At 29.9% G+C, this 14,320-nt stretch overlaps 1 protein-coding gene across 4 annotated transcripts in view; it reads right to left on the bottom strand.

Annotated features, from left to right (window-relative positions):
* LOC140674062 (uncharacterized) overlaps positions 1-14,320 on the bottom strand; it is a 64,754-nt gene that overhangs the window by 43,816 nt on the left and 6,618 nt on the right. For 2 of the 4 annotated variants that reach the window (XM_072907402.1, XM_072907401.1), the window contains exons 1-2: positions 1,103-1,319; positions 318-498 (exon numbers count right to left, since the gene is read on the bottom strand). The exons of the other annotated variants lie outside the window; for them this stretch is intronic. In XM_072907402.1, the coding sequence (XP_072763503.1) occupies positions 318-351 (34 nt within the window). In that variant the 5' untranslated portion in view covers positions 352-498; positions 1,103-1,319. Of the gene's footprint in view, positions 1-317; positions 499-1,102; positions 1,320-14,320 lie in introns of those variants that run through there. 4 annotated transcript variants of the gene reach the window in all.

Here is a 14,320-nt window from a genome sequence, read left to right on the forward strand (position 1 = left end):
TGTGTTTAAATGTAATTTTGATAGATTGAGTTGAAAAATTAATCTTGATTTACACAATAATAATTATATTTGTGTAATAACTTTATGCTACTTAATTATTACAATTATAATTATCGTATTAATTTCCATTAGTACAGGAAGGCAAAAAACATGTGGCTTTTGGAGCGTCTGATATATTGATATAACAGGAAGAAAGTAAATAACAAAAGAAATGCAGGCGGTTGCAAAAGTACGTCCGAGAAAGTGTTTTATTGCCGTTATTCCGCACACGCATCACGTCGCATCGTGACGCGTGGAATCAAGTCGCGTGTACGTACCGACTTCAGCATGTTGCACAGAGAACTCCAACATGGTCCACTGAAGATGATCAGCGACTAACGACGACGCCGACGATTACTATTCTGATACGAGTGATACGTCGGTATACTGGGAGAATCTCGAATAGTCGCTCCGATCGATCAATCGATCATTCCTTAATTGTTCGCGCACTTTCAGGCACTTGAGGACATCGACATAAAAATATTTTCATATGAATTTCAAGTGAATCTTAACAGACATAGTTATTAAGTGTCAATATATATATATACATATGTATTTGTATAAAGATTTCATGGGAATAAAAAGAAAGTAACAATGGGTGTTTGAAAAACAAAAAAAAAAAAAAAATGGCTTATAATTTTACGGAAATTTAACGACAAAAAGACCGAAGGTTATTGAGAGAGTTATTAAATATTTGCGAGAGTTTGTGAGACGAGATTGTTGAGATATAAATTTTTCAAGTAAAATTTATGATTGTGTCAGAAAAATATCGGGATTCGAAAATCTTAAGGAAATATCAAGATTTAATAAAGAGATTTGTCGAGTAAGGAATTAAAAAAAAAAAAAAAAAAATTATAACTCTCGAGGAGAACTTTTCCGTCCAATTTCGCACAATTTCTGGATCAATTCTAACGTCACTTTCTACCGAATTAAAAAATGACTTCTTCCTCAACGTGCAACCATCCGCGACGAAAGGTCGTTCAAATACTATATATAAAAGATGGGGAAAAATCGTAGCTTGTCAGTTGACGAAACTATCTACAGATTGTCGGTGTAATCGCACCTGTCAAATGGGTCCAAATTCCGATTCGCGTGACATATTGTATGATAAGACCGACGTGACAGTTGACACTTTTTTTCGGCTCAGCTTCGCTTGTCGCGCGCGCGCGCGCGCGTTTTGATATACACCAAAATGGCGACAGCCGAATCTCTGACATGCGGAAGAAGAATTTCTCACACACGACGAGAGGACACGCTCCAGTAGAAAGCGTTCGAGACGCACTAATATGCTCCAACATCGCGACGCTGAGCAAAGCCGAGCCGATCCCACGAGCGTCATTGCGCGATACGCGCCCTGAAGTAACGGGGCGAGCCAATTGTGTGTGTGTATGTGTCTATGTATGTGTGCGTGTAATGTGTGCAAAGAGTGCAACGTAGAGAAGAGAGAGGCGGAGAGAAAGAAAGAAAGAGAAAGGCTCAGTTACACAAGAGGGGGAACAGATAGACTTTTCACCTTCGACGGCTACGAGTGACCGAATGGCATAAAGTGAGAGAAAAGACTCGAAGATAGGAAATTGAGCAACGGAATTGACGTTTTGTTTTGCTAGATCAATGTAGAATATTGGAAGGGGAAAGAGAGAGAGAGAGAGAGAGAAAGAGGGGAAGGGTTGATTTCGTTAAAGCTAAATTTGCGTACATATTTCTATTTCGTTATTAAAAGCAAATTATTTCAGATGCTTTTTGAGTAAGCATAATTTACGACGACGCATGGAAAATAACAGCTGTTATTACATAAATGTACAGAGTATCTCGAGCTTATCAAAGCCTAATTTTCAAATATTGAAAGATAAATTAAAAGAGATGTCAGTTCAATATCGAATTACTCAATAATGTCATTGAAATATATATTAGACTAAACGAGAGAGAGAGAGAGAGAGAGAGAGAGAGAGAGAGAGAGAGAGAGAGTACAATTTTCACGTGAATTAGATTTGAAAAAAAAAAGGAAAAACACGTCAAAATTTTATATAGAATTTATTGTATTGATTTCTACATAAAATTAAGCGCGGAAAATTCCGAGACTGAGAGACTATACGTGCGTTTGGAAATCGCTTAATCGGAAAGTATCAAAGAAGACCGGTTGTTTATTAAAATTCTATCTGTATGATTAATGTATTCGCGATAAAGACTCGAAAACAACATGCTATTTTACCACCCGCGAAGGATAATTCTTATTTGCGTTCTTCCAATAATAATTATTTTGCGATATATTCGTTTCAATTAATCCTCTGCATTCTTCAACCATTATTCATTCGATTAATTTATTTGACATATTAAAAACAATTGAAATGTTTAAACAGATTTACGGATAGTTTGTTTATTTAACTCTTTTCAAAACCATTAAATGTATAAAATGTAAATGTTTTTCGTACAAATTCCTTAAAACACTTTGGAAAATTTTTAAGAATATATCTTTAGGAATATTCAAAAATTTTAGAAATATTTTTTTCAATGTTTATATTTTTAATAACACAGTTTAGAATATTTATAATTTTTTTTTTCTAAATCTCTAAAAAATTGCGAAAATTTCAATAGATACATATATAGAAAAAAAAAAAAGAATCTAAAAATTATCTACAAAGTTTAAAAAGCGTGTTTGAAAATTAAAAAATACAAATATAAATATGTATAACAACTTAACAAAATTAACAAAAATTAATAATCTAAATAAATAAAAGATAAATGAAATAACATGAATAAATTATAAATAAGTCAGAACCATAATAAAAATTTCGTGAGATGATATTTAAAAAATGTTTCAGAATGACTAAGAGTTTTGTTCTCGGAAAAAGTCTAATGATGTTTGGAAATCAGGTGATTGCAATGTCAGATAATAATCGAACATCCGTCACGTTATCATCGAATAATTCTATCTATCTGCACGATCGACGATCAATTATTCTACCGGATGCGTGCTCGTATATCGGTGACATATTAATTCTGTTTGAATGTCAAGCATATAACGTTTGTAATTGAAGCGTGATGAACGCCAAGCGGAAGCAGGAAGGAAAGTCGACGGGCTCGTCATTGTGGCTAATCGGAATAATAAGCGATCATTTTCCATTGCCAAAGAATCAGTCGATTCCGGATTATGATGACGTTACGACTATCGACGAAGGACAACGCGCAAGTTCTATCTAAATAAGCGATTCTTATCTTGATCTCAATTACGTTGCGGCATCGCAAGACAGCTTTCCCTTTTTTTTTCTTTCTCTTCCCGTTTTTCCTTTCTTTCATTTTCACAGAATACATCACACTCTTATAGAATAAATCGACTTAGACTTCTGGCACGTGTGTTTTTTCAAAGTGAAGATATTTAGGTCAGTATGACGTGCCATCAAAGCACCGATGTTTGTGAGATACACGAAGAAGAGTAGACTTGTATCGTTCTTGAAGTGTTAAATAGTACGTCGTTTGTAGTATAATGACAAAATCCACTCTTAGTAGCAGAACCACTTTTGACCTTTACTTAAGTTCTTTTCTCAGCCAAGTAATAATCAATCTTCGACCGAAGAGAATTCAAAGTCGAAACTAGTTATACTTTATCTCACTTTTTAAGATATATAATACATTTATAGTAAATTTCTAAATAATTAAAAATAGAATAGACTATATTATATTATCATACTTGTTTCTTTAGTTATCTTTTTACTTGTTTTTAATAGTTACTTTTTAGTAAAGCGAATGTTAAAAGCACAATTACATTTACATAAATGTGATTGAGCGTGTTGTTTACATAAAAGTGTTTATTTTATTCCTCATCTTTTATTCGATATTTTACTACGTAAATGTTTTTCAAATTATTATATAATTTATAAATATATTATATATTGTATAATTAGATATTAATATAATATATTATAGAGTAGCAATAATTATAAAAATGTAGGAATTATAATTATTTTACTATGCAATTGCAAATATCAAACATTTTTCTTTTAGTGTAATTACTTCACGAAATTATATTCCATACATGTGTAAAATTGCTGTGTAGCCATTGTCATGTTTTCTAATTCACGATGTAAGTAACTCGTCGCGCATAATTGTAACGACAAAGACTGATGAGTTCAGAGTCAACTTGATTTTATTTTCTTAAGTCAACCAAAGGTTGCTTTCTCACTGAAGATTAAAGAATTCCAATGTAAAAGAATAAAATCTGTTAAGTATACATAGATAACACATTTTTTTCAATATGCCTTCAGATACCTATTTACTCAGTCAATAGAATCAAATTCCAGCCAAACAGAAGATAATTCTCTATTTTCTGTCATAATTGCAGCTTAATTGTATAGAGTATAAAAGTATTTTCAATAAATGTAAACAAACTGTGTAAAATATGAAAAATTAATTGTTGAAATTACATTATATAAATATTAAAAAGATAAAAATAGATGGAAAATATAATTATAAATGTTAAGAAAATGCATTGTACAATATTAAAAGTAATTATATTAAAAAGGCAACATAAAAATAATTATAAATGTTATAATAAATCGTCACTTTATACGATATGCCAAAATATTTCAAAGTTTCCTCAGCGCAATTTTTTTCATAAAATTCCCCCACATTTCTTTTATTAATTTGTTTTTAATAAATATTTAAGATAATGTTTATAATGCCTTTAAATTATCTTTTGTGACGTATAAGTTTGTCAAAGATTTTTCATCGCTTTAGTTTCAATCGTTATTAATAAAGCGCGCTAAAAAAATTTCCACCTCGAGAGTCTCTTTTCTAATTTCCAAAAATATATTTAAAAACTCTTTAATTTTCAAATTTCCAAGTTTTTAAATTCCTATAAACATTATCGAGCTCTCAAGGTTCCGCATTCTACATACATTTCAAATACTATCTTATAAGCTCGGCCGATCATTAAGCACGTCTTATCAGCGCTTACACGTGATACACGCATACAAGTACAATCATCTAGCTGCCCGATGTGTGTATATAGATTGCTACACATACGTGTTTTCCGCTTTATGTACCCTAAGGCACTCCTCGGTGACGACGTAAGCCATATTTGTACTTGTGATAATGGCGACCTCGGGAAGGCCTCGTCGTCGACCTCTTCTCCGATCTCTTGATCTCGAATCTCTCACGTGGCTCGCGACTGTCCGATCTCTTCAAAGTATTATTCTCTCAACTATTCGACGACTATGACTTGATTTGATCTTATATATTAATGACAGTCATTTTGATTCAGTAACGCACGTTACTACTGATCGTAGCATACGAATGCAAAAATGACTTTTGCTCATATTTTGCCTTATAATAATTATTTTGTAAGTTTCTTGTACGAGAAAAAAAAATTATTGCTCTTCGCTCGACAGCTATTAATATATGTCGATTTTTTTCATTTTATATATATATTTCAGAATATTTTGATATTTGACATATCTTAAAACGAATTTTCAGTGTTTCTAACGGTGGTATAAAAAAGCGATTGCGTAAATAAATCTAAAATGCACGTGTGTTAAAATGCGCCTGGTATATCAGCATAGTATATATGTATTATTAGATTTATAGCGCACATAAACGATTCTTCGAAACTCATGTGTTGGATCATAACGCCGAAAGGGATATAAAATGGTTTTGAATTTTGTGAAATAAAATAATATTGTAAAAACTTGTCACGCACGCAACGACGAGAAAAACAAATTCAAATAATATTTATCAAATTGAAGAAACTTATTTATCGGGTAGCGTCTCGTATAGCGATAACATAATTAAAAGGAGATCAATTAAGATGTCTGTTATCGCGAACGATATCACGATATATTTAATGGATGATAAATTAATTACATTAATTCTTCTCGTCTTGTTACACTATTTTCGTGTCATATTTCTGGAAATTGGTCTCGCAGTTCGCAAGCTGCGATAATAAAACAAAACGCACGTAAGTCAAACATAATTCGTAGGTATGTTGCTGCCAATCAGTACACGAGTGATAACGTGCGAGCAAAGCGAGAGATAAGGTATCGTGCGAGTTAGACTAAAAATCGAACAGACGTCAACCGAGATATACACACGAGGTACAACACAAAACAAACAACTTCAAAGTGACAGTCGAACAGAATTTTCGACCGAAAAAATTCCACTCTGATTTCGATCGTGTGCAAATTTTTTTTTTTTTGCAACAGTCTAAATTACAAAAATTTCTTTCTTTCTTAAGAATAAAATAATATTTTTTCGAAAACTTCTAAAAATTTACTACTATATTCCTAGCAAATACCTTCTGATCTTATTACTATCCGGGATTATAAAATCGAGTAAAATATTTAAATCATTGAGTTCATCATTCTTTACAATCAATTAGTCAATCGCCAAATATATCTAAATAGAATCAAGGCTAAAAGACGTATAAACACGATGAGAATGATCAAGGATCATAAACTTAAAGATGTTGACTTTCAATTTAATCATTATTTAAATCGTAATTAAAATTGATATGATACTTGTAATAAACATGTCATACATGGTGACGTTGTTGGTCACGATTTGCTTCTAAATTACTTGCTCGTAATTGTACAGTTTATATCGGAATCTCTATCAGTAGATATAACATCAGAAGCTTATGCTATTATCCAAATGAATACTTTTATCTTTGCAAAATAACGAAACAGAAAATTCCATTACGATGTTGTTGGCACGTAAACCTCTTACAATTAATTATAATTAATGTTGTTCTCTAACGCAATCGAAATTTTAATAAAAAGAAAATGTAGAAAAAAATTTTCCGTCGAAATAAAAAAAAACACGTTTGCAACATATATCAAATATTTGCATAGTTCACGATATATTTCAGACAGTGACATATGTTTGTTGCATAAGATAATTTAATCCTTTCATAAAGAAGTCTTTTTCTACAAAATGCTCTCTTTTCAGAAAAATCATCTCTCAGAGTAACTTTTTATTATATCTATAAATATTTTAGTGCGATTGAATAAATTTGAGATAAATAATAAAGTAGAGTTTAGATTAAAAATACATAATAATAATAAAATAATGAAATAATAAAAAAATAAAATACATATATATATTTCATTGCAAGACATATAGAGAATAGTAATATTGTCCAAGAGTGGCACAATATGTCAATTTTCTTAACTACCGACTACTGCTATCCTCTCCATCGCGAACTATCGTTTATCTACTATTTCCCCGCGAGCGCTTTCATCCCATAGCAGGGAACTACAAGGTTAAACGCGATAGCGCAATAGAGAGAAGGGGATAACAGCGCGAGGTAGGGGTCTCTATCATGGACAATGTTGAAATACAAGTAACAAAAACTAATATAAGTTTTCTTGACTTATTCCTATTTTCCAACTAATAAATGTTGTATTTTATCGAAAAAATGGTATAAACTTGGCTTATTGTTAATTTGTCAAAAGCCTTTATTAGTTGATGTATATTCATTACTTTTTTATGCCATAACGACTTTTATATTAAATTCTTCAAGTTCAAAAATTTCCTTTCCGGTGTTAATATTCTTTAATTTATAAATAGCCTGAGTATTTGTTTGAAATATTATTCTACAACGTTTGTAAGTTTTTAAATCTATTTTATTTCATTTGTACCTTTATCGTTTCTCTTGATTAATAAAAAATTTGATAAAAACATTGATTTCGATTATATATCGTGATTTTTATACTTTTATTAAACCTATATTTCTTCTTCAAATTTTCATTAATACATATAAAAAAATAATTTACTTATAAAAATTCATTATTATCTTTAATACACATATGAAAATTCTATTATTGTGTTATTTAAAAGGGAATTCTAATCATATTTAATTTTTTTATTCGAAATTATTTCTTTCTTATTTGTTTTAAAATAATATATAAAATATTCAATAAAATAAAAAGATACATAAACGAAATATAAAAAAGAGAAAGAGAAAGAAGAAAAGAGAAAGTTAATAATAAACCCAAGTTCAAATTACTTTGTATCGTGATAAAATAATTATGTATTATTAGAAACATAATAAATAACATAATCATAAATAAAACAGGGAAATAAAAATAATCAACACAAAAAAGTAAAATATTCTTAAACGATTTTGTTACTGTCAACAAGATATTAAAATACCCGAGAAATAAATTACGCATGTCCACATAATCGATAACGAATTCCTCCTTTCTTTTATCCTTGTTTATCTCTTTTTATCCTTTTTTTCCCTCTCCTTTTCTTTTTCTTCTTATCTTCATCTCCATCATTTTATTTTCTTTTTTTTTGCCTTTTAATAATAAAGAATTATTTTTATTTATTATTTGGTCATTTATTGATCATCTCGTCACATTTCAGCCAGATAATTATTTTCGAATCGGAACTCGATCAATTGCTTAAAATAATGCTCATGATTACTCATCATCGAACCTCAATATAAGAATTTTTATTGTCGTGAAAGTAAAATTGGAATTTAATAGTGAATAAAATATAATCTCATTTTTTAAATAAAAAGTATAACTATCGAAGTCTACTTAATTGAGCTTTGAAGATGAAGATATGATGGGAATAATAATAAAATTTATAACAATAATAAGGATTTAACTTATGACTAACGTTATATAAATTCCAGAGATTAGTGAGATATGATTAAAATGATATGAAATGGAACACGTTATTAGAAATCTCGAGTAAAAACTTTTCGCTTTTGTGCGTGTATGTATGTGTGATCCTCTGTTTGAACAGATGTGAACAGATATTTTTGGGTGTAATACGTAATTTAGAAATCGAACATGAATATATAATTGTCGAGAATGTCTAATATATAATAGAGAATATACAGTAAAAAGTAAAAACGTCTCTGATTATACTTCCAATTGTAAACAAAATTCAATGTTGGAACATAAATCTAAAATATCAGCATCGAAGATTGATTGCTTTCTTGAACAATAAATCATTCTGATCTTCTTTAAACATACATTCTTTTTCTCTGTCTGTCTGTCTGTCTGTCTGTCTGTCTGTCTGTCTGTCTGTCTGTCTGTCTCTCTCTCTCTCTCTCTCTCTCTCTTTTTTAAAATATTGCTCTAAAATAAATTATTCTCTGATAAAGAAGTTATATTTGTACAGGAAAATAAATAATAATGAACAAAAAATAAATATATTTAATAGCATTTTTATAATGCGAAGTTGTATAAATTAAAATTCCATTACAATTAATCATCTCATTTATCAAATTATATTGACTGAGACTGATCAAGTTCTTTCTGATAAATAACTTCAATTTTCTTCGACCAATTCTTCTTCTTTGATTTCATTATTCCTCGAAATAAAGTAATTTTTTTGAAATAATATATATTTCTTTTTACCAAAAAAAATTATTTTCTCTGATATAAAATATAAAATTTATTTCATTATATTTTGAATTAACGAAATGCTTTGTTGGATTATATATACACATTTTCTGACGAAGTAATTAACATTTTTATCTTTTTCAATCCTTTAGGCAGATAATTTTATATTTTTCTTTCGAACAAAAAATATTATATTTACCACAAAATAATATTTATGCTGAAATGTTACAAATTTAATAAAATGTACAGCGGATAAAAATCAATTGATTTAACTATTCAATTTTTGATTAGGAAATAAATCCTAAAGATACACTTTTTTCAAACAGGAATAATTCTCCGTTCTTCCCTCGAGTTTGTTAATTTTTTATTTCCATCGTATTTCTCTCGGCGAGTCACGAAAGCTCGATTGAAATTAATATCTCGTCGATAATAGCTTGATATTAGCCGATGGATTGCTGTGTTTTCGCACGCTCTTTGTGTTTTGTATTGCGCACAACTTGCAATAAAAAATTGTGGGGAAGAACTGTAATACACGTTCGGATCGAATTGAATCACGATCCGCTTAAAACATTGCTATGAAGGATAATCGTTCCAATCTGCATTTAATATATCGTCGCCGTCTCGTCTCGTCTCATTGTTAGCGACGTCAAGGTGAGACGGCTATTGTGAAGGTGACTGAAAATGCGTTTGACGAAGGAATCATTGTATGCTTAATTGCGCATAATTAATACCATCATTTGTGTTAATTTATATATAATTCAATTAATAGTCAGTTTTCCTTTTCAAGATAATCGGCAATAATCGCTATGTATCTTCTCCAAGCCAATTCCAGCTGATTATGATTAGACATCTGTTACGATACATCAATTATGCCAAAGTATTACTCTATTTGTATCTTAAATTGAGATGACTAAACATTTGAATAATAGGTATAATAAAAAATGAAATTTCATATAGATTTTTACACCAGACTAAGCTTTATTTTGTGATCTTCTAAATTCTAAATAAATGTGTGCATAAATCATATTCTTTAGCATACCTCGACTATTGTTCGTTTGTATATATAATAATCTTTTTAGAAAACTTCTTTAAATTTGCTTCTGATAACCTTTATTCGTCACTCTGCAAATATATACCTTCGCCAACACTAATATTGCGACATCTTCTTATCATAATGAGTTATTCATCAGTTGATAGCCGTACATGATCTCACTCACAATCAGAAGTATTTGCATTAATTATTAATATTTCTCACTTTTGCATGCGTGAATAATTAAATCTGAATATTAATTAATACTGATTAATATAATCCGTTATTGATTTATTAAAATATATATATATCATCAATAATTAATTATTTTTCTTTTTATCTTTTATCTTTTAGTTTATTTTAGTTTATATTTTTAAAATTTCTATACAATTGTTTTCTTTATTTATAATTATTTCTACTTATTCTGTACTTTTTAGACGTCTGACGTATAAAAGGATTAATTAAATATTAAAATGAAAAAATTTGTTCTTAATTTCTTTTTATTCTTTCTTTTTTCTGTGAATAATTTTCATTAAATAGTACACAGAAATATATGTTCACTATTATATTATATTGGCAGCTATGTTGAATGTGTGTGCATAATTTTTTATTTATTTCTTTATTTTTTACACTATATATTGATAAAATTTTTTTCTATTTGCACACACATTAAGAACTGTTTGCAAACTTATTCGATAATTAAGAAACCAACTTTTAGAAAATTAAAATGAAAAAAATTGTTTCTTATATTTGCTGTACGTATAAAAGAGTTAAGCCAAAAACTCCCTGAAATCGAAACCGATTGTTACATCGTTGCCAAAGTAATGCTACAGTTCAATTGATAACCCTGAAGAAAACCGATCAGCGTAGCCGATACACACCATTGTCCAAGGATCTTTTTCACTTAAATGCTCAATGAGAAACCCGTTCGATGCGGAAGACGCGAAGGCCTTCCAGGCCCACTTTTTTTTGTTGATGTCGAGCCATGCGAACCAGACTCATGTCAGTTTCCATTCACGATAAACCAGTCCCGATATTCGGCCATTTGTGCTAGTTCCGTTTGCACAAAGTATCAGCGCAAACCAACAATGGCGAACGGAAGTTGGTTTCGTAATTATCGAATAAGTTTACAAATAGTGCTTAATATGTGTGCAAATAGAAAAAAGTTTTATTAATATGTAGTGTAACAAAAAAATAAACGCACGCATGCAATGTAGCTGCCAATATATAATAATGAATAAATATTTCTGTGTACCATTTAATGTGAAAATTATTCACAGAAAGAGAAAAAAATAAAAAGAGAGCTTAAAGATATTTGTGCAAATTTTTGTAAAAAAGATCCCTTTCTTGCCCGTAAAATTTATTTTTATTTCTGTAATAAACTTTTTATCATATGATTATGAATTTTTTTTAAACAAAATTATTTCTATCCGACTTTCGTAAATATACATATTTCACATAAATCTATCACCTTCCGTAATTAATGTTAAATTTTGTACAAATAAAATAAATTAAATTCCGACAAAAAGAAGAATTTCATTATCCGACGTTTTGCATCGGAAATGAATAATTGAATGAAACTCTATCTACGTCGAAAATCCTGACTCTATCAGCGAATTAATAACGGTACCTTGAAAGATAGCTAATGACTCTATTCGGATACGGATGCATGCCGAATAGTATTTAATACGTGACTCGCATTTATCGTCGTGAACGACCGTCAACGTTTTTCCTGAACTGACGATCAGACTATACTCCGTAGACGACCTTCCACACATAATTGCGCTCGGCATCCTTGTGTGGGCGCGTTAATCCGTTGTACAGCGTATTCCGCCGCGGATGCTGATGCACTCGCAACATCTCGACGGCGTATTTGAAGGGTTCGTTGTGAAAGTTTTCTCCGCCAATAAATCGAACGAAACGAAGGAGTGTTAATAATAATAAAAAAAATTAATAATAATAAAATTTGCATAAAAGAAGAATTATATATACATATATACATATAATTTCTATTTTTTAAAAGAATTTTAAAACTAGTAATAATATCGACAAAAAATAATAAAATACAAATGTATAAAATATATATATATATACATATAATATGTATAAAAAAAAATTATGTTTATTTTTGGAAAAGAAATTTTGAAAAAAGATTCTTTTGAATTAATGTGATTTTTTTTACTCTGCCACCTGTTCCTCCGCAATTGATACTCGCATAAAAAATTTATAGACATAAATACATATTGAATTGAGAATTTATTTTCTACAAACAGGTTTTCTATTTATAATTTCATTCAGAATATTTATCTTGAGGATTTCAATAGAAAATGTCATTCATTAGAATTTCTTTCGTATTTGATATAAAAAAGGGACAGAAATTTTATATTAAAAAAATATTAAAAATAGATTTCTTACATAATACTTTCATGTATGACATATAAATGTATACACGTATATGGTAATCTATATTTTTTGCATTCTCGAACAAGATAAGGCTAATGAGAGCTTTCTTTAAATATTATCATATACTTAAGATAAATTTTTAAATATAGACAAAAATTTTAATCGTATAATATACATAAGCTCGCGGGCGCGTACGCACATGGCTTTCTAAGTGCTAATCAACTGTCATCACGCTACATCCTGTCAAGCTTCATATTTTTCGATACCTCGTGTAATTTGTTATTTGACGAGTCGTCCGGTTTTTATACAGGCCGGCGATAAGCGCCACGGAGAACATGAATATGGATGCAAAGAATTCGCGATGGCGGCCGATCGATTACCTAACACAAACAGCAGGATGGCTTTTCTTCGAGATGATACGTAATACAACGGAGACGTAATCGGCCTCGGATCGCATCACGGCGCGTTCTCATACACCGGAACATGATGATTTTCATGGAAATATCTGCGCATTTATACGTCGCAAATGCAAAGTTTGCCTGATTTGGAGGAACAATTAACTGTGATTGCGCATACAGGTGTAATGTTTCGAGAACATTACACTTTTATGTGTATAATTCAATTTTATTATTATATTTTTATTTCCTCTGATTTTAATGTTATTATATTGTTACGATTTATGTTATTAAAATAATTTGAAACATTAATTATGAAAGTTATACACTGTATATGTTGTTTAAATCTATTATATATATATATATATATATATATATATATATATATCTAATTTAAAAATGGAGGTAAAAATGATAATAATAAAAATTTTGTATTTCTTTTGCACGTGTATATGCGCGTATGGCGTGTGTGTACACTTCCAAATCAATTTACGTGAGGGAATTTTAATATATCATAATTCTTTTATAAGTAGTCAGCTGTTGATTGTGACTTTAATTGATTATTAAATAATTCATTATAATGATGTACCTGCACGTTATTTAGTATAATTTATATTCATACAAAATGTCAAGATAAACACTTTTTTGATATCGATATTTAGATACCATATATATAGGCTGATTTGCAAGAATTTTCGGTGATTCAAATTACAATAATGATCGAAGTTCGTTTAGGATTCATAAAAAAAGAATTCCGAAAGTATTTTGCGCGAATTCCATAGCGAAACTCATCGATCATCTCCAGGTCTCTGGACTTTGAGACAAGACAAGAGGATGCATGAGTGGTTCGTTGCTCTCGAGATTCATGATCCTGTGAGATGACATCACGGCAATTTATTCGGCGAATTATGTTTCCGTTAATGAGCGTGATGCCAAAGGTCCGCGGGTCCGTCTTGCGTAATCATCGGCTACAAACATTGTTAAGCGTAAAGGAGTGAGTCAGTTATTATTATCTTCATTGCAATCGTTTCAGTAGCTTCCTGCTGTGTCGTGTCTTGAAGATCATTTATTAACTAATGTCCGGAAACCTGGCTATTCAT

The sequence above is a fragment of the Anoplolepis gracilipes genome, chromosome 15 (assembly GCF_047496725.1).
Source record: "Anoplolepis gracilipes chromosome 15, ASM4749672v1, whole genome shotgun sequence".
Lineage (NCBI taxonomy): Eukaryota > Metazoa > Arthropoda > Insecta > Hymenoptera > Formicidae > Anoplolepis > Anoplolepis gracilipes.